We start from the raw sequence: 18,248 nt of genomic DNA on the forward strand, positions 1-18,248 counted from the left end.
TTAAGATACAGTATGTATGTCACGTAAACCTTTACTGCTGCAATTAAAGAATGACTAATCAAAAGACAAAAACTGGTTTGATATGAATTAACCTAAGAGCAAAAAGTTACTGCAAAAGGTTCTCGACCGTACATTAAACACACAACATTGTAGGACAAGAGACTCCAGCCCTTGTGATGAGCTAATCCGTCCTGGATCAGTTTTCCACTGAGCACACCAGGATTTAAACCCCGAACAAACTGCTCACGAGTCAACAAACAAAGTGTTTTTTCAAAATGTCCAGGTAATAAAATATTCATAGGAGCAGAACAATAAGAGGTCTATAATGTCTACTACTCTCCCAACACTTATTATAGAAAAAAAAGCATCATTCATAAATAATAGAAACTTATTCTCAAAAGTCAAAAATCCTGCGTGTGACCAGGATTATTAATCCAGCACAGATCTGTTGCGTTGCTGACGTCTTCTGATTTTACAGGACGAAACGAGAGCATAACTTTTTTGAAGATCAAAAGTATCCCATTATTCATAATCTAGACAACATTTCAAGGCTATTGTGGTTTAAAATTTCCAAATAAAAAACTATGACTCAGCCGCATCTGGTTTTATCTAAAGTTTGAAGGCTAAACCTGGTTCAAAGCTGATTGGAGCTCTTACTGTGCAGTTGTGTTGTTTAGGAAATTCATGCTGCATGTGTCGTTTCCCCACTTTTCTCCTGAGTGACAGAGACATAACTTTACAATGAGCTCTTTCCGGGGCTTCCTGTCCTTGGCGAGACTGTGCGCTACGTCTCTCCCCACGAGACCATCATGTGGGTGTTTCTCAGTGCTGAGTCCTGTTTGAGATATCTGGAAGAAATACAACCAGTCACAACAAACGCAGTACATACCCAGTTTATAAATATGACACTGCTGTGTTCATGTAGGAAATCATCAGGTCCTTTATCCTGAAATACAATCTTCCTGAGGGTCATCATTGTTTTCTGTTCCTCTCTGTACACATTGAGGATCTCGTTAAGATACATTATACTTGAACTGTGGGTTCCTTCACCTCTTTCTGTTCAAGAGATCAAACCTAAGCCTTAATATATGAATTATTTTGCAATGTCCCTTTCATAATAAATAAGCTTTGACTAAACCATCTCTCTATGTTTGAGGTTGTATTTATTTGTGCAATGGTTTCATGTAAATTTCGAAAGTTTAAAAGTTAAAAACCGTATCGTTACTTAAAAGCTGAGGGTTAGTAGTGTGGTAAAATACAAAAGAAAGTAATGTTTAAACATGGTATATAAAAAATGTAGAAAATGTTTTGCTAATAAGAGATGTACTTTGGATTTGGTGGCATTAACATAACAACACCACATTTGATGTGTTGTTCATTTCCCATTCAGGATGTGTGTGTGTGTGTGTGTGTGTGTGTGTGTGTGTGTGTGTGTGTAGGTTTGTGTGTGAAGGTTTGTGTGTGACGGTGTGTTTATGTCTGGATTAGTTGTGACAGACCAGGTCGTATATCCCTCAACACTCTTCAGCTTTCCTCTCCATCGTGACTGTCTGCACTATGTTTTTCAGCAAGTGTATATGTCTGTGTGTGTGTGTGTGTGTGTGTGTGTGTGTGTGTGTGTGTGTGTGTGTGTGTGTGTGTGTGTGTGTGTGTGTGTGTGTGTGTGTGTGTGTGCGAGAGAGAGAGAACAGCCAGATCATAAATGAAATGGTCACTGCTGTATGTTCTTAGCATGTGCTTCACATGAAAGAGGGAGCTGTTACATGAAACACATGTTGGCTCTGTGATAATTTCTGTTATAAATCTACAAACAAAATGACGGTGTCAACACACTGCAGTTTAAGGTGACACATGCAAATTGACAAATCGCCCTCACCAACTTGACACCACATAGTTTGCAGCACAAGTGCTATCAAACTAATGAAAGTCGTCTGTGTTGTGCTGAGAAATGAGAAGGTGATGTTGTGATGTAGAGATTGATTGGTCGGGATGATATTCGTATCCTGATGTTAGCGACTTTGCTACTTTCAGACAGACGCAGGTGTCACTTCCCATCTTCCCATTGTCTGATTAGCAAATGCACTTGTAAACATGTGAGTGTCCATGTCCAAGTTTGTCTGCACACAAGGTCTGGTCAGTTGCATTGTTACTACATGGTTTACTTGAGGCAGTGGAACGTGATATGTCATGTTTGACCACCAAAAACCTGATGTCACTTGTTTTAAGGGTGCATGATCAAGACAGTAAAATGCCACTACTATAGGCAGGTTCACAGTGCACGTATGCTCTGCTTGTTGCACACACAGGTGGTCTGCTGCAGACGGTGTGAAAAGAGAAGCTGGTTTTCAAAGGGAATGGGAGATGACACTGTGATCGTTTTCTTGCATTTACGCCCCAGGACACACCCACGATTAATTAAGAGACTATGTACGACATTTTTGAACCAGGCAGTGATTTTTTTTTTCTGCCATTAAACTGGCAAAAGTAGTCATGGGTATGTCCTATATGCACGTATATGCCATGGTTTTCAGACCAGATTGACAATATGCTTAGATCATTAAAATAAAGCTCTAGAGCTAAAGAGTTAATAGACAGGTATAGTTGAAAGTAGTATCCCGTCATCAATGTTTTTAATTTGCATGTGTTTTTGTAAGGTGCAGTGAGCAGAGCCACCAAAGACAAACAAGATGCATAAGAGAAAAAGCAAAGGAGAGAGAGAGAGAGACAATGAGAGAGAGGAGGGAAGCAGATGAATTGTGAATCAATCACAGTTTAACTTTGTGGGATTGGCCCATTTAAACCCACCAGTGAAATAAATCAAGTGGTACCCGGTCGTACAACAGACAGACACAGGCCGGCTGTTGCCACCCATGAGATAAATGAGGGAACAGGGACCTCCAAGTCGAGAAGCTTTTAAGTTTGACTAGGACAAGAGTCTGTCAAATCTTTTCCAATCCTTTAAGTTCTTCCAGGGCTTCAACCCAAATTCAAAATCTCAAGTGCACCCACCCACACACACACACAACTCTCAGCCATATTCAGACCAATCCGTTTATATGTCACTGATGATTTATGAGTTTTGAGCAGCTTCATGTGTGGTCCAGATACTCTAAGCTAAATGATTTAAGCTAATATATAGTCAGCATGGTATTACAACATGAACATCTCATTCAAGTAGGTCGATGAAGTTGGAATGTTCAAATATAGTTGGCCATGCGTAGATGGTCTGTGAGGAGCTCATATGCCTGGAGGGTGCCTGGAGTGGAGCTGCTGCTGGCTTGGGTTAGAAAGTAGCCGGTTGAGGTGGTTCAGAATTTGATCAGGATGACCCCTGTATGGCTCCCTGTGGGGCTAAAAATGAGATTCAGTGGCAAACCCAGAAGACACTGGAGGCCTGGGAGAATCTCAGGACTCTTCAGACAGAGCTGCATTGTAAAGTTATGTCTCTGTCACTCAGGAGAAAAGTGGGGAAACGACACATGCAGCATGAATTTCCTAAACAACACAACTGCACAGTGCGAGCTCCAATCAGCTTTGAACCAGGTTTAGCCTTCATTGTGTTGTTGTGAGCGATGGTTGTGAGCAAACTTTTTGATGTGGAGGAGTTGCTGCAAACTGGACCTGGACAGCCGTCAAAAACTGCAGTAAAAATATCTGAAATATTTAATGTAATACTTTTATTGTGACAATGAATTGACCGTATAGGTGTGAATTTGAGAGTGAATGGTTGTTTGTCTCTACATGTCAGCCCTGTGACACGCTGGCGACCTGTCCAGGATGTAACCCTCCCCTTCAACCCAATGTCAGCTGGGGTTGGCTCCAGTCCCCCTTCGCGACCCTTAAAGGAGGCTAAGTAGCAAAGATAATGGATGGGTGGATGGAGGTTAATACCTTGGTAAATAATGGGAAAAGGATAAATAAAAAATGATACGTGTTGAGGTCCAACCACAGCAGCTTAACATTAAATCCAATTTACATAATGTGGATGACCTGACGGATAAAAGTTTTAAAAGATTGTTGAAGCTGCAAGACATTTAACAAGAAGTCTGCCAATATTTTACCTCTGCATCTCACAGTTAGTTTAAGTCTTACATCTTTTTTTCCACAGAGTTCAACAGAGCATTGAAAACATGGTAGCAGTGACATCATTCTTCTTTGGTGAGTCTTAAAAATCATAGTGCAGCCTTTTTTTATCGTTTTACCCTCAGTGTGGAAAAGGAAAAGACCCAAAGACAGCGATGAAGTATAAATATGTATGTGTGTGGACTTCTACAATAATGTATCAATGCTTCAGTACAGAAAAACATGTACATTTCTATACTAAAGCATTCATATATTATATAATAACATATAAATGTTTCAGTTAAGAGTGGCTTAGTGCTCTTCCTCCCTCCCTCTCTCTTGTCCATTCCTATTTTACCCCATCAGGTCTCATCTAATCATTTAAGTACCAAAGGGGGTGACCTCATCACCCCAGTGCCATGGTAACGCCCTGCAGCCGTGCACCCTGGGTCCCGAGGATCCTGGGAAGGTGGAGGAATGTGGAATGTGATTGGTCTGTGAGAGTAAATGTGGACGCACAGGGTGGGAGCTGAGCAACCTGAGGATGGATGGATTAAATGACAGCTTGGGTATGCACGCACATGGACGCGCACACACACACACGCACACGCACACGCACACGCACACACACGCACACAACATTGTTAATGCAAGACAAAGACACACAGGAAAACACACAATATGCAACTTCTGATCGCCAAAGTATTAGATGACATAACACACGACCCTGCAGCTACACACACTCATATTAACACACAACCATGTGATACCTGTGAAACAGCAGCTATCAGAGCCTAATTCACTTTGTCTGTCCAGGCTGCAGGGCAGAGGTACGAGGTGATGGAAGTGAAAGGTGCTGAAAGCCTTTGTTTTCATACATTCACACAATGTCAGGGTTTAAATATTTCAAATAGCTGAGTTGTACTTGCTTTGCTGCAGTTTACTAAATCACATGGCCATTACAGCTTCCTTTTAAACGGTTGAGGTGCACTTCACATTGATGACCCTGTTGCTGAATGGGGTTTACGTTGGACGTGAATCACTGTTCTGAATGAGCATTCAGGTTCATATTGAGAGAAACGTCAACGTTTTAATATTTGGTTTTGGCTGAAAAAAGAGAGTGAAGTCACAAAGAGAAAGTCAGCTGCGGAGGAGAATAAATCACAGGTCTCCAGAAAGGTTTGTTTCTGTGTGCTGTGTGTATTCTTCATGATGTTGGGCTTCTCCAACCAGAAGTGCTGTCTCTCTTACAAATATACCAAACTTTTATTTTATCTCAAATTCAGCATCTTATCTACCTACTAATTACACAAAATGTTTGTGGAACGCACATCTTGTGAATCTTTCATCTTATCGGCTCAACACTCTGCATGGTGGCCAAGGAAAGTGCATTGCCAAATTTGGTCCTGTTTGGACATACGCTACGTTCAAAATCAATAAACTTTGAATGAACAGGTGACCAGCACTTTGTTGCAGCAGCCGCTGGGACTAATCCACATAAGTCACGTTAAGTCGAGCTTCACCAAACTTTAAATGAACAGGTGAACAGGTATTTGTGCAGCAGCGGTGGTGCTTCTTAGTATAATGATCTCAATTGCCTCTTGGTAGTAGTCTGTATATACACACTGCACCGACAGGATCTCTAATGTGGATCTTGCTGTAAGAAAAATGTAAGAAGTCGTACACATCTGTATGTCTCTGAGGGATCACATAAGCAAATCAAACACAATTAATCTCCAAGGTAGAGCGAGTTGTCCACTAACCAGAGGGTTGGCAGTTTGATCCCTAGTTTCCCCCAATCCACATGCTGAAGTGTCCTTGGGCAAGATACTGAAACCCAAATTGCCCCTGACTGTTTGAGCGATGTGTGATAGAGGAAGTGTTGCACATGTAGATGCGTTGTATGAATGTGTGTTTGAAAAAAACTGTAAAGAGCATTTACCATTAGATCTTAAAGTCTCCCAAAAGAACTATTTAATGAAGCATATGACCAAGACTTGCAAAGATTTTTTGATCAGGGCAGGAGGAATTCAAGTTTTGCAGCTCAAAAGCAGTGACATTCACACAAAGTCCCTTGTCTCCATCCAGCAAACCCACACAGACGCTCATTCATTCCACTGGAGGCTGGCATAGGCAGCTCCCTAATCAAAACAAGTCTTCAGAGACAGGCAGAGAGAGCGAGAGGCGCTCCAAATGTGTTGTCAATTAGCTGCAGCAGATCAATGGTACAGAGTGAAAGAAGCAGGAACAGGAAAGGTCCTGAATGAATCAAACAGGTCTGTTGTTGTTATGAGCTCTGTGATGTGGGACCAGGACTAAATGTTCAGCTGTGAGTTTGTCAGCCTCTTCAAAGATTTGGTCAAGAATTAGGTTTATGAAAACAATGAGGCAGCTTGTGTAAAGAGGCCTTCACTGCACTGGTTGCCATATTGTCCCAGAACGTTTCCTTTCAGTTCTCGGTTTCCCCCTCCCTCCCTTTTCTCTTTCTTCTTGGCCTAGCTTTCCTTCAGGCCTGCCCTCCATGGGTGTAATTCATTATCGCCTAACGCACATGCAGGCAGACTTGCACATACCAGCAAACGCTGTGAAAGACACACATGAATACATGGGGAGAGACATTCAAACTAACTTTTTAAAAGTATGTGCATGCACGTGTTTGTGTTTTTTGGAAGATGCATTTGTTTAAAACATAATGAATTGATACCTTGTACAGTGATTTCTGCTTTTGTAAATAGAGATTTGAAAATATGCATTGGACCTGTGTCTGTTTTAAGTGCGTCACTCTGCATAATTAGTTGATTGGCCCTGGACAAAATAAGAGTTTCTTGTTTGGGATGAAATTTTTAATTATTTTGTTCAGGGTATTTGACAGTTTCTCTGTGCTGTGTTTGTGGGAAGGCAAAAATTGGAATTATATTAAAATTAACTGTGCCGACTGTGGCATTGTGCACAATAGCTATGGTTGTGTTGCTTTTAATTTCTACATTAGTTTATGTTTCAGTGCAGCTGAGTGCCACAAAAGATAAGCTGATCCTTTATTACTCCCACGATGGGGAAATTTGCATTGCAGTGCTGGGAGGCTAGTCACTCCGGGTGAGGTCCCCACGTTGATGCATGTGAGTGAGAGCACCGGTGTAACAGGCCATAGTATACCCCCAGTCCGGACTATACCTGGGGTTAAAGAGGCCTAGGCTAGATTATACCCCGGGTATATTATGGCCTAGGCCAATTCATACCCCTCAGACCAGATTATACCCCCATGATATCAGTAGTGTTGAGTGATATACACAAGAATTACTTAATTTTTCAACATTTTATTGGGGGTTCAGCTTTGTCAGGTAAGTTAAGTGAGAAAGCTAACTGACGTACATCTTAAAACTCTAAAACATAGACTTTTATTACTTCAACCAGAAAAACAGAAAAAATATTAGACTTCCACAAAGATCAAAGATTACTACGTCCTGAAACTTCAACTTCTAAAACTAGCAAGTCCTCGCTACAATATAAATGTTCAAAGTTAAACACTGATAACAACATCAAAACATCCACAAAGATCAAAGATTACTACAACACTTCTCAGTCGTGTTACACATTAAAATAAAAGCACATACCCAAAACATAATGCAATTGTAACATAATATAATAAAAGTCATAACGTCCTGAAACTTCATCTTCGAAGACTAGCAAGTCCTCGCTACAATATAAATGTTCAAAGTTAAACACTGATAACAACATCAAAATGATCATGCTTGTTTTCAAGATAAAGTGCATGTTCTGTTGATGACTGCAGATTGAAGCTTGCGGGATAGGTCAACCAATCCATGGAGTCAACGACTTTGCCTAGGACAGTTTATCCCCTGGGGTATACTCTGGCCTGGAGGGGTATAGTATGGCCTAGGCTGGTTTTTTTTACTCTACTAACTTTTGTTAATAGTTATTTTGCAGATTCATGTTAAAATATCAACTAATACATTGTTATGCAAGGCAGGTTTTTTATTATTTATCTAGCACAACGGAAATTCAAAGTGCTTTATATCAACATACAAGTCCCATAAAACATAGAACATTTATAAAATAGTGGAAACAAAACCGACAATCAAATACAGTAGATCTGCAGTAGTAGCTCTGGAGATTTATTCCAGATCTGCGGGGAATAAAAACAGAAATCTGCTTCTGCATGTTTGTTTTTACAATTTGTAGCTGCTCACAAAATAACCACCCATATACAATTCTTTTTGAATAGTTTCCCTATGATGTAGCACAAAAAAAAAAATTGTAAATTTGTAAACACAATGATCATTATAAGTAAAAATGTAATGTAACAATGCAAAAGTTTTGCATAAAAGCAGTTTTAAACAATTGATGCTTTACAATTTGTACAATCAGTTTTATTCATTCATTTCAATGTGAACTCTACGATATCTCAGTGTCATCTCACTTCATTTCTTCCTTTGCACTGTTAATATTGACTTTCAGTATGAACAACTGAACAAGAACAGCGTGACATATTATTGTTGAAGAACTGAAATGATGCAGTTGTGCTTTTACAAACCTAAATGCTACGTAGGGCATCAGGTCCTCAGCTCTTCCCACCACAGAGTCCTTCAGTCGATCTCACACAAAGTCACGGAGCCCTTCCTGAACCAGAAGCTTGGGAAGAGCGGTTGTGTGAACTTGGCAGAGAAGGTGTGTATAAGGCTCGACGTTTCTGATGTCACACTGTAATAACTCACACTACCGCCATCCCAATCCAGAAACACTGCTATTTTTTGGCAAGGGGACAACTTTATAGGTGTGGATTGTTTCCCATGTAAGGCAGTGTATCCAGCCTTTGAGCAGCGAAGACTCCAGGACATCTTGTTGCATCCTAGGCCACCACTGCTGTCCCATTTTCTAGACAATTCTCCATATGCCACTGAGATGCAAACTTCCCCGCTCCACTTCACTTCCCAGTACCAAAGGCCTTTCAAGCCCTCCTCACAAGACACCTGAGACCTCTTAAACCTGTGATCATTTGCAAGTCGTGAAACCTTCTCCTCCACTGTCTTTACAGTTCTAACTTTCCTGTTCGATTCAGAAAATACAAGTCGCCTGCTGGCTGTGTTTTCATCAAACTTCAAATCTACAGCATCTAAAAGAGAAACAAATGCAATAATTCAGTTTGAGTGTTGATTGTGTGGTTAAAAGACTACTTTACATTTTGAATTTGATTTGAAAAAGCAGCATTTTTGAGTCAGACAAAATAAACACACCCATTATTACAACCTGTACTACCGATAAGGTTTAGTGAGAAATTAATCTCATTGTCATTTTAAAATGATTATGCATCAGTTCTGTGATTCATACTTTACTGAATTAATTCAAAAAAATATAGTTGCAGTTACAGAAAAACCCTTACATTTCTTCAGTCCTGGCTTTAACCGATGTGCTCCACCATGGTCCAAACTGTACAAAATCAAGATATAGTTTTCCATATTAGGGTCGCCGTATAAATTCATATGAAACAACAGCAAAACCCACAACAACAATCATCATTTTTAACTGCTAAATAATAGGCTGCTGAGCTATTAAACATATGTGAAGTGCTTGCATGGGCCGGTTTTGTATTGGACTAAACGTGACAGTTTGGTAAAGCAGCTAAATTAATGTGCTAAACTGAGGCCAGTCTGAATCAGCCATGTGTTCAATTACTCTTGTAAGTACTGAGAAGAAGTGTATTTTAACAGAGAGGTAACCACTTAGCTTTGCTTATGATCAATAGGTCCATAAATATGAATCTTGGAACTGAACTGAATGTAATGACTGAATCGTGTATTTTATGATTTTCATCTTCATTAGGAGCTTTTGTGTATATGTAGTTTCAGTATAACCTGTTGTAAGAGATCCAGCTACAACATTAAAAATGGACACATTTAAACACATCCTGCCATCTTCACATACCACAATGTCTGCAGTTTCCTTTTTGGATCCTCCGCTATGGCAGTGAGCCTCTTCGACCCACTGTCTCCTGGATGATTGTAACTGAGATCCAGCTCTTTCAGGGGGGAAGCTAGGTTGGAATCCAGAGCTGAGGCGAGGGCAAAGCAGCCTTTCTCTGTCACCTTACAACCCGACAGCCTGCCAACCACACACATACACACGTTTTGAAAAACACATTGCAGCAAATTCTGTTACTGCATTAATCCTGACTAAGCGCTCAAGCATTTGTCCGGATTATGAAAACACAATGCATTAACATATTAAATCACGAACTGCTTTCTTTGACTGTTAGAAACTGATAATATTTAGTCTTCTCTGTCCATGTCAGAGACATTAATTAGCAACTTTGAATCAGATATTAAGATACTGGGGGAAGGATACTACCTGTGTTCTAAATCAAGGGAAGGGTCCAAAGTAACAGCACTAGCAAGAGCCTTGAGCCTTTTTAATGTAATTAAACATTTAACCCAGTCAGCATGCCTCTAAATATTTGCCTCTACTGTTCCCTAAAAAGAATCAAATCAAATGTTTAAACTTAGTAGTGCAATAGATGCCAAATTATCTTATAAACCTGAGCAACACATTTAATTTGTCACAAAGATTGTTAATAGAAATGCTCAATAAGAAAATACAGAAAGCTACTGGAACAAAGGTTAGCTCAGTGGTGAGCTCAGGACCTCATTCATGCAGCTTCTCTCAAACTTGAGCCACTTTCACAAGTGAAAGGTTTCAAACATTCGCTGCACAGCTCAATAAACTTGTTTGCACTTTGGAATAGTTACACTTAAATCTAAGCATTGTAATCCCCCCCCAACATGTACATGATATTGTGTAGGTTGTGTTGCTCATTATAAAATGTATAGAACATGTATACTTACTTGAGACTCTCTAGTTTACATTGTAAACTCTTTAGGCCATTAGCAAGTAGCTCCACTCCTGAATCCAGCAGGTCATTATGACTCAGGTCCAGCTCTATGAGATTAGAGGACGTGGAAGTGAGGACTGAGGATGTTAGACCTTTACAGGACTCCTCAGAGAGCGTGCACCAACTCAGCCTGTAAAAAGAGAAAGGTCCTGAGGATGATTACTTGGTTTATTAGGTAGGTGCCAGTGCTGGAAATATGCTGGTTAGTTACATGTAGCTGAGACTGTTAGCAAAACAGTGTTATCTTGTTTCAGGGGACAGGGCTGAGAGTGAAAGAGCAAGGATGGAAGTCACTGGATTAACTCATTTTAAAAGGGTATCCACAAGAGTGTGAAATAAATCAGGGGGACAAGATTAATTTACAGTGGAAACCACTTATAGCGATCACGGACATAGTAATCAACCGTTTATATGGATCAAAAAGCTTGGGACAGAATCGTTCCTATAGAATTTCCATTAAAATAATTTGGTTACTGTGATCAGGTAATCCGCTTACAGTGTTCATTTTGGGTGTTTGGACCATAATAAAGTTTTTTTTTTTACAGTTTTTATTAGTTCCGTCAGTAATTTACTGCTCCTCTCTCTGTCTCTATCACTCACCCTGCCGATGCCAACTAAATCAGGCCAAACTGAGCCCACCCCACAATCTCTACTGCTCTCCATATATCGTCTTAGTTTACAAATTGTGTTGTTTTTACCCAGTCTACACATGTGTACGATGACACTGTTTGTGTGTTCATGTGTGGGTGCATGTGTGTGTGTTTGTCACAGCTCGAGAGTGAGGAGAAGAGAGCTTCCAGGACGGGCTGATGAATGCCCGCGCTGCTATGAAGACAGATTTGACTCATTAAGAAAAGTATTGTGGTGATCAGTGTTGATATTGTGGCGTCATTTCAAACTTTAAACTGTAGCAATCAGAGACGTCAGCTGAGTTGGTGTCAGTGTGTGTGTCTGAGAGAGAGAAGCGAGCAGCGAATTAAGTGAGTGTGTGTGTGAGATGTCCGCAATGTTACCTTACCCTTAAGTTCATACAGAAGCTACACAATATAGTATTAAAAACGTTTACTAGTTTGTTAATGAGAATCTGTTTGCAAAACTAGTGGAACTAAATTAAATAACTGAGCAGTGAATAGCATTTAGTCCACCTAGCCAACTGGGTCAGCCAACTTAAGTTAAAAATGTAAACATATGGTCTGGCTTAGCAGCTAGCTGAGTGTTCTTTGCTTAGACAAGGGTAGGATTCAACAGCAGTAAGAAAACTGTACCTCCTTTCAGAGGGCTCAGCAAGTTTATGACTGAAGTGCCTGACATCCACAGCAGGATCTTATGATAGATAATCATCTAAAAACTGGGTTTCCATAATGCTGACGTAAATATATATTGTTTTTGCATAGGGCTACATCATAATACCATAATATTTGTAATACTCATTTTAAAGTACTTACAATGTAGTTTTGGAGACTTTGACCACTGGCAACATTCCCAGAAAAACTTTTTCTGATTTCAAGTACTTTTTCAGATCAAACACATCAAGTTTCTCATCGGACATAAGCAGCACATAAGTCAGAGCTGACCACTGGGAGGTGGAGAAATTTTCAAATGCCTTTGTCTCTGACAGCAGGTACTTTTTCACTTCTTTAACAAGAGACTGGTCATTCAGCTCATTCAAACAGTGGAAAAGATTGAGGTTTTTATCCGAATCCTGGATCTCTTCACTAATTTTGTCTTTGATGTAGTCAATTGTTTTCTTGTTGGTCTCTGTGTTATGTTCCGTCTTTTTCAGAAGGTCTTTCAGTAAATTTTGATTTGTTTCCAGAGAGAGACCAAGCAGGAAGCGAAGAAACAGATCCCAGTCTCCATTTTTACTATCTAGAGCCTTGTCCACAGCTCTCTTGTAGAAGTCCGATGCAGACAAGTCTGCAACCACCTCAGACAAGTCTGCATCCACTGAGGTGGGTTTTGAGAGCAGATTTTCTCCTTTGTTATTGAACGCTTGAAACACAAAAAAAGCTGCCAGAAACTCTTGAATGCTCAGATGGACAAAACAGAAAAAATGATTCTGGTACTGCCCACAACCTTCTCGTGTAACCCGAGTAAATAATCCAGAGAACACTGCAGTTTTTTCTATGTCAATACCACACTCTGTCAGGTTTTCTTCAGTGAAGAGAAGGTTTCCTTTCTCTAGCTCCTCGAAGGCCAGTTTTCCCAAAGATAGGATTGTGTCTTTGTTCCTTGTATTCCAGCATGAATCTGTTTCAGAACTCTCACTTGTCTCCTCATCACCATATTTCACATTAGCCTGTCTGCATTGCAGCAAAAGAAAGCAAAGATACATGTCAGTCAGCGTCTTGGGCATGCCCTCTTCTTGGTTTCGATTCACAAAGTCCTCCAGAACTTTTGAAGTGATCCAACAGAAGACTGGGAGGTGACACATGATATAAAGGCTTCTTGATTTCTTGACATGGGACAAGACCTTCATAAGAAAATCCTTATCACTGAATCTCTTCCCGAAGTACTCCTCCTTCTGGTCATCATTGAATCCTCGCACCTCAGTAACCCGGTCAACTTTATCAGCAGGGATATTACTGGATGCTGCAGGTCGGGAGGTGATCCAAATTTGAGCTTTAGAAAGCAAGTTTCCTTTGATAAGGTTTGCAAGCAGAACATTCACGGAGGTTTTCTTTTTCACATCAGTCAAATCCATATCTTGACTGAAGTTTAGGTCAAGGCGACATTCATCGAAGCCATCCAGGACAATCAGAACTTTGTACTTGTCATAGTTGCTTATTTCTGATTCCTTCATAGCAGGGCAGAACTGATGAAGAAGGTCTTCGAAACTGTGCTCTCTGTCTTTTTGCAAATTCAACTCCCGGAAAGGAAGAGGAAATATATATTGTATGTCTGTATTGGCTTTACCCTCAGCCCAGTCCAGCATGTACTTCATTGATGCAAAAGATTTTCCAATGCCTGCCACTCCGATGGTTAGCACAGTTCTAATTGGTATATTTTCACATCCAGGTTTGAAGATGTCATGATATCTAATGGGCTTTTCTTCTGTTACTGGTTTGAATTTTGCCTCCTGAACCTGTCTGACCTCATGCTGATCATTGACGTCTCCCCTCTGTCCCTCTATGATGAAGACATTTGTGAAGACATCATTCAGAAGAGCAGAGGTTTTCTCCTTATCAATCCCCTCAGACACCCGGGTGAATTGCTCCCTCAGCTGAGATTTGAGTTTCCTTTGACTTGTGACATCAGGCTTCTCTATAAGAAAACATTTTGACATGAATTATTAAAACACCAAGAATTATGCGGTTGTTTTTTTATTTGAGTAAATACTAGTGAAGCTCTAAAGAGTTGCAAAAGCAAAAGCAAAAGCTAGTTCAGTCATCTGCTACTGTTCCAAAAAGCTGTCTGTTTGTCTCTCTGTATGTGGAACACATACTGTATGTCAAGAATTGTTCATCTTATTAGCTTCCCACTTGTAATTGTGTATTGTCATAAAATATTAATACATTTTGAATAAACCAGTGACCATCACCAGCGTAAGTGATGTTGTCAATTAGGGTTGTCACGATACCAAAATAATTTCGATAGCAAGTCATACATTTCAATACCCATATTTTTTCAACACTTTTCGTAAAAAGGAAAGTCGCTCTATCTGATCCAGTGGCACCAGACTTCTGTAGTAAAAACATGGGTTGAAAAATGATGGTGATAAATTATGTGTGCAGGCTAATCCTGGGTTTGAGCTTCATCACCATGAAATGTCAGACTTACAATGTCATTTATGCCCATTATTTCTCATTCTATAAAATTGCGATTTATCTGTTAAGTGTTTTCTAGTTTTTTTGTATTCATGCATGAAGGTGGGTTTTTGACAATGGATAAGTGACCTTCACTTTACAGCATTAGGCTATGTATAATTCAGATCAAGGTCATAACTTGTTAACTCCAATAACATAACGTCTTATTATAGATGGGCAGCTGCTGCAGTGAGAGAGAGAAAAACGCACGTAAATACAGGTAAAGCATAATACCTCGTATTTCTGTCATCCTGTCATATGACTCATCAGGCAGGGAGCAAGATCGGGAGGTTATCCAGAGCTGGGCGGAAGGAAGCAGCTTTCCATTGATGAGGTTTGTCAGTAGCACATCCACTGAGGCTGGCTGTAGGACATCTGACAAAATGTCACTGTGGTTGAAGTCAAGAGGTTGTTGATAACAGTCCAGTCCATCCAAGACAAATAAAACTTTGACATTTTCATAGTTAGATATGACAGATTCTTTGGTCTCCTTGAATAAATGATTAAGAAGTCCCACCAAGCTGATTTTTTCCTCTTTTATCCCATTAAGTTTTAAGAAGTCCAGTGGAAATATAAGTTCTTCATCATCCTTTGCTTTGACAAAACGGGTCAACAACCAAGTGGGAAGTGATTTCTTATCATTATTTTCTGCCCAGTTTTGAATGAACTTCTTTACGTGGAAGGTTTTTCCAACACCAGGTTCTCCAATAGTAAGCAGAGTTCTTACTGTCTGTCCTTTTTCGCATTTGAAGATTTCAGATGTCTCATTCACAATTTTGAATGATTTTTGCTTTCCATTTTTCTCTTCATCATTGGCGTCACCAACACATTTTTCTCTAATAATGTGTTCAGTGTTTTTCTGGTTAGGATGAGTTTTGTCTTCAACTTGAGAGTATTCTCCACAAAATCTTTTCTTCAGGCTTGATACCAGCTGCTGTCGGCGCTTCAAGGTCTCTGAATAAACAGAACAATTTTCTGCATATTATATCAACTCTTGTGCTATTTTTAAAGGTTCAGTGTATAAAATCTAGGTGAAAGGGATCTATTGGCAGAAATTAATAATAATATTAAAATAATCCTAGTGATATTTTCACAGTGTGTAATCATCTAAATTGGACAAATTGTTGTTTTCTTTACCCTAGAATGGGCCCTTTATATTTAAATACTTTATATTTACATCAGGAGCGGATCCTCTCTACAGAGGCCTCAGTTTTTTCTTTCCAAACTGGACAAACAACCTTTTGAGTTTTAATGACGACTGAAGGCTCCTACAGGTTCTCTCTCATGTTTGGAAGGGGAGGTTAGGTGAGGGGTATTCAGCTGCAACATGACACTTCAACTTCAGATGTCACTAAATTCTACACACTGATCCTTTAAACTAAAATAACAATAATTTGTCATACAAAAATAACACCACCTACAGAGGAAATTGTGAGCTAGGGAAATCCCAAAGTTTCTTACCTCGACATTCTGTCACTATCTGAATATATTGAGAGGGAATCTTGTCAACTCCTGAAGGTTGAGAGATGATCCACAGTCGAGCAGAGGGAAGCAACGTCCCCTTGATGAGGTTTTTGAGCAGCACATCCATTGAGGCTTGCTCTTTTATGTCAGTCAGGTCCTTGTTTTTTTCAAAGTCAAGATCAAGTTTACATTTTTCCAGGCCATCAAGGATAAAAGCTACTTTACACTTGTCATATTTGGGAGCTTGTCGTGGTTTGATATCCCTGAAGAAATTATTAAGCAGATCTTCCATGCTTAGAGTTTTGTCTCTGCTTGAATTTAGCTGATTGAAATTAAATGACACAATCAAGTCTGTGTCTTTGTTGGAGTTTGCTTTTGCCCAATCAACCATTAACATCTCTTTTTGAAATGTTTTACCAATACCAGGAACACCCTTCATTAGAACTGTTCGCGTACTGTTTTTCTTCGAAGGTTCAAATATTTCATTGTAACTTTTTAGAAGTTGTGGTTCGTCTTTCTTGCCTTCGACAGCGTTTATCACAAAGAGTTCTGTGTCTTTTTGACTCTGATCTTTATAATCGTTGAGAATTCTCTTCTTCAGGTGATCTCTGAGTTCCGGCATGCCATCCTTCTCTGAGGTAAAACAAAAACAGAAAAGAAATATAATGACCTCTCTAATGAGATATGGCAGTAATTTTATATTTTAAATAATTAGGGTTGTCACGATACCAAAAGAATTTCGATAGCAAGTCATACATTTCAATACTCATATTTTTTCAATACTTTTCGTAAAAAAGGAAAGTCGCTCTATCTGAGCCAGTGGCACCAGACTTCTGTAGTAAAAACATGGGTTGAAAAATTATGGTGATAAATTAGTCATAGCAGAGGGTTTAATTCGTTTTTGAGGCTACCAGTAGTGTGCAGGCTAATCCTGGGTTTGAGCTTCATCACCATGAAATGTCAGACTTACAATGTCATTTATGCCCATTATTTCCATTCTCAATAAAATTGCAAATGTTTTCTAGTTTTTTTGTATTCATGCATGAAGGTGGGTTTTTGACAATGGATAAGTGACCTTCACTTTACAGCATTAGGCTTTGTATAATTCAGATCAAGGTCATAACTTGTTAACTCCAATAACATAACGTCTTATTATAGATGTGCAGCTGCTGCAGTGAGAGAGAGAAAAACGCACGTAAATACAGGTAAAGCATAATACCTCGTATTTCTGTCATCCTGTCATATGACTCATCAGGCAGGGAGCAAAATCGGGAGGTTATCCAGAGCTTTGCGGAAGGAAGCAGGTTTCCTTTGATGAGGTTTGTCAGTAGCACATCCACTGAGGCTGGCTGTCGGGCATCTTTCAAAATGTCACTGTGGTTGAAGTCAAGAGGTTGTTGAGAACAGTCCAGTCCATCCAAGATAAATAAAACTTTGACATTTTCATAGTTAGATATGACAGATTCTTTGGTCTCCTTGAATAAATGATTAAGAAGTCCCACCAAGCTGATTTTTTCCTCTTTTATCCCATTAAGTTTTAAGAAGTCCAGTGGAAATATAAGTTCTTCATCATCCTTTGCTCTGACAACACTGGTCCATATCCGACTGAAAAATGATTTATCATTATTTTCTGCCCAGTTTTGAATGAACTTCTTTACGTGGAAGGTTTTTCCAATATCAGGTTCTCCAATAGTAAGCAGAGTTCTTACTGTCTGTCCTTTTTCGCATTTGAAGATTTCAGATGTCTCATTCACAATTTTGAATGATTTTTGCTTTCCATTTTTCTCTTCATCATTGGCGTCACCAACACATTTTTCTCTAATAATGTGTTCAGTGTTTTTCTGGTTAGGATGAGTTTGGTCTTCAACTTGAGAGTATTCTCCACAAAATCTTTTCTTCAGGCTTGATACCAGCTGCTGTCGGCGCTTCAAGGTCTCTGAATAAACAGAACAATTTTCTGCATATTATATCAACTTTTGTGCTATTTTTAAAGGTTCAGTGTATAAAATTTA

At 39.5% G+C, this 18,248-nt stretch overlaps 1 protein-coding gene across 5 annotated transcripts in view; it reads right to left on the bottom strand.

Annotated features, from left to right (window-relative positions):
• Positions 1 to 8,168: 8,168 nt before the first annotated feature.
• LOC117764400 overlaps positions 8,169 to 18,248 on the bottom strand; it is a 29,797-nt gene continuing 19,717 nt past the window's right edge. For 4 of the 5 annotated variants that reach the window (XM_034590121.1, XM_034590124.1, XM_034590123.1 and 1 more), the window contains 9 exons: positions 17,456 to 18,172; positions 16,234 to 16,869; positions 15,007 to 15,726; positions 12,412 to 14,230; positions 10,920 to 11,096; positions 10,003 to 10,179; positions 9,461 to 9,507; positions 8,480 to 9,193; positions 8,169 to 8,427 (listed from right to left, as the gene is read on the bottom strand). In XM_034590121.1, the coding sequence (XP_034446012.1) occupies positions 8,667 to 9,193; positions 9,461 to 9,507; positions 10,003 to 10,179; positions 10,920 to 11,096; positions 12,412 to 14,230; positions 15,007 to 15,726; positions 16,234 to 16,869; positions 17,456 to 18,172 (4,820 nt within the window). In that variant the 3' untranslated portion in view covers positions 8,169 to 8,427; positions 8,480 to 8,666. The remainder of the gene's footprint in view (positions 8,428 to 8,479; positions 9,194 to 9,460; positions 9,508 to 10,002; positions 10,180 to 10,919; positions 11,097 to 12,411; positions 14,231 to 15,006; positions 15,727 to 16,233; positions 16,870 to 17,455; positions 18,173 to 18,248) is intronic. The other variant, XM_034590125.1, reaches the window with a different exon arrangement.

This window comes from Hippoglossus hippoglossus, chromosome 7 (genome assembly GCF_009819705.1).
Source record: "Hippoglossus hippoglossus isolate fHipHip1 chromosome 7, fHipHip1.pri, whole genome shotgun sequence".
NCBI lineage: Eukaryota > Metazoa > Chordata > Actinopteri > Pleuronectiformes > Pleuronectidae > Hippoglossus > Hippoglossus hippoglossus.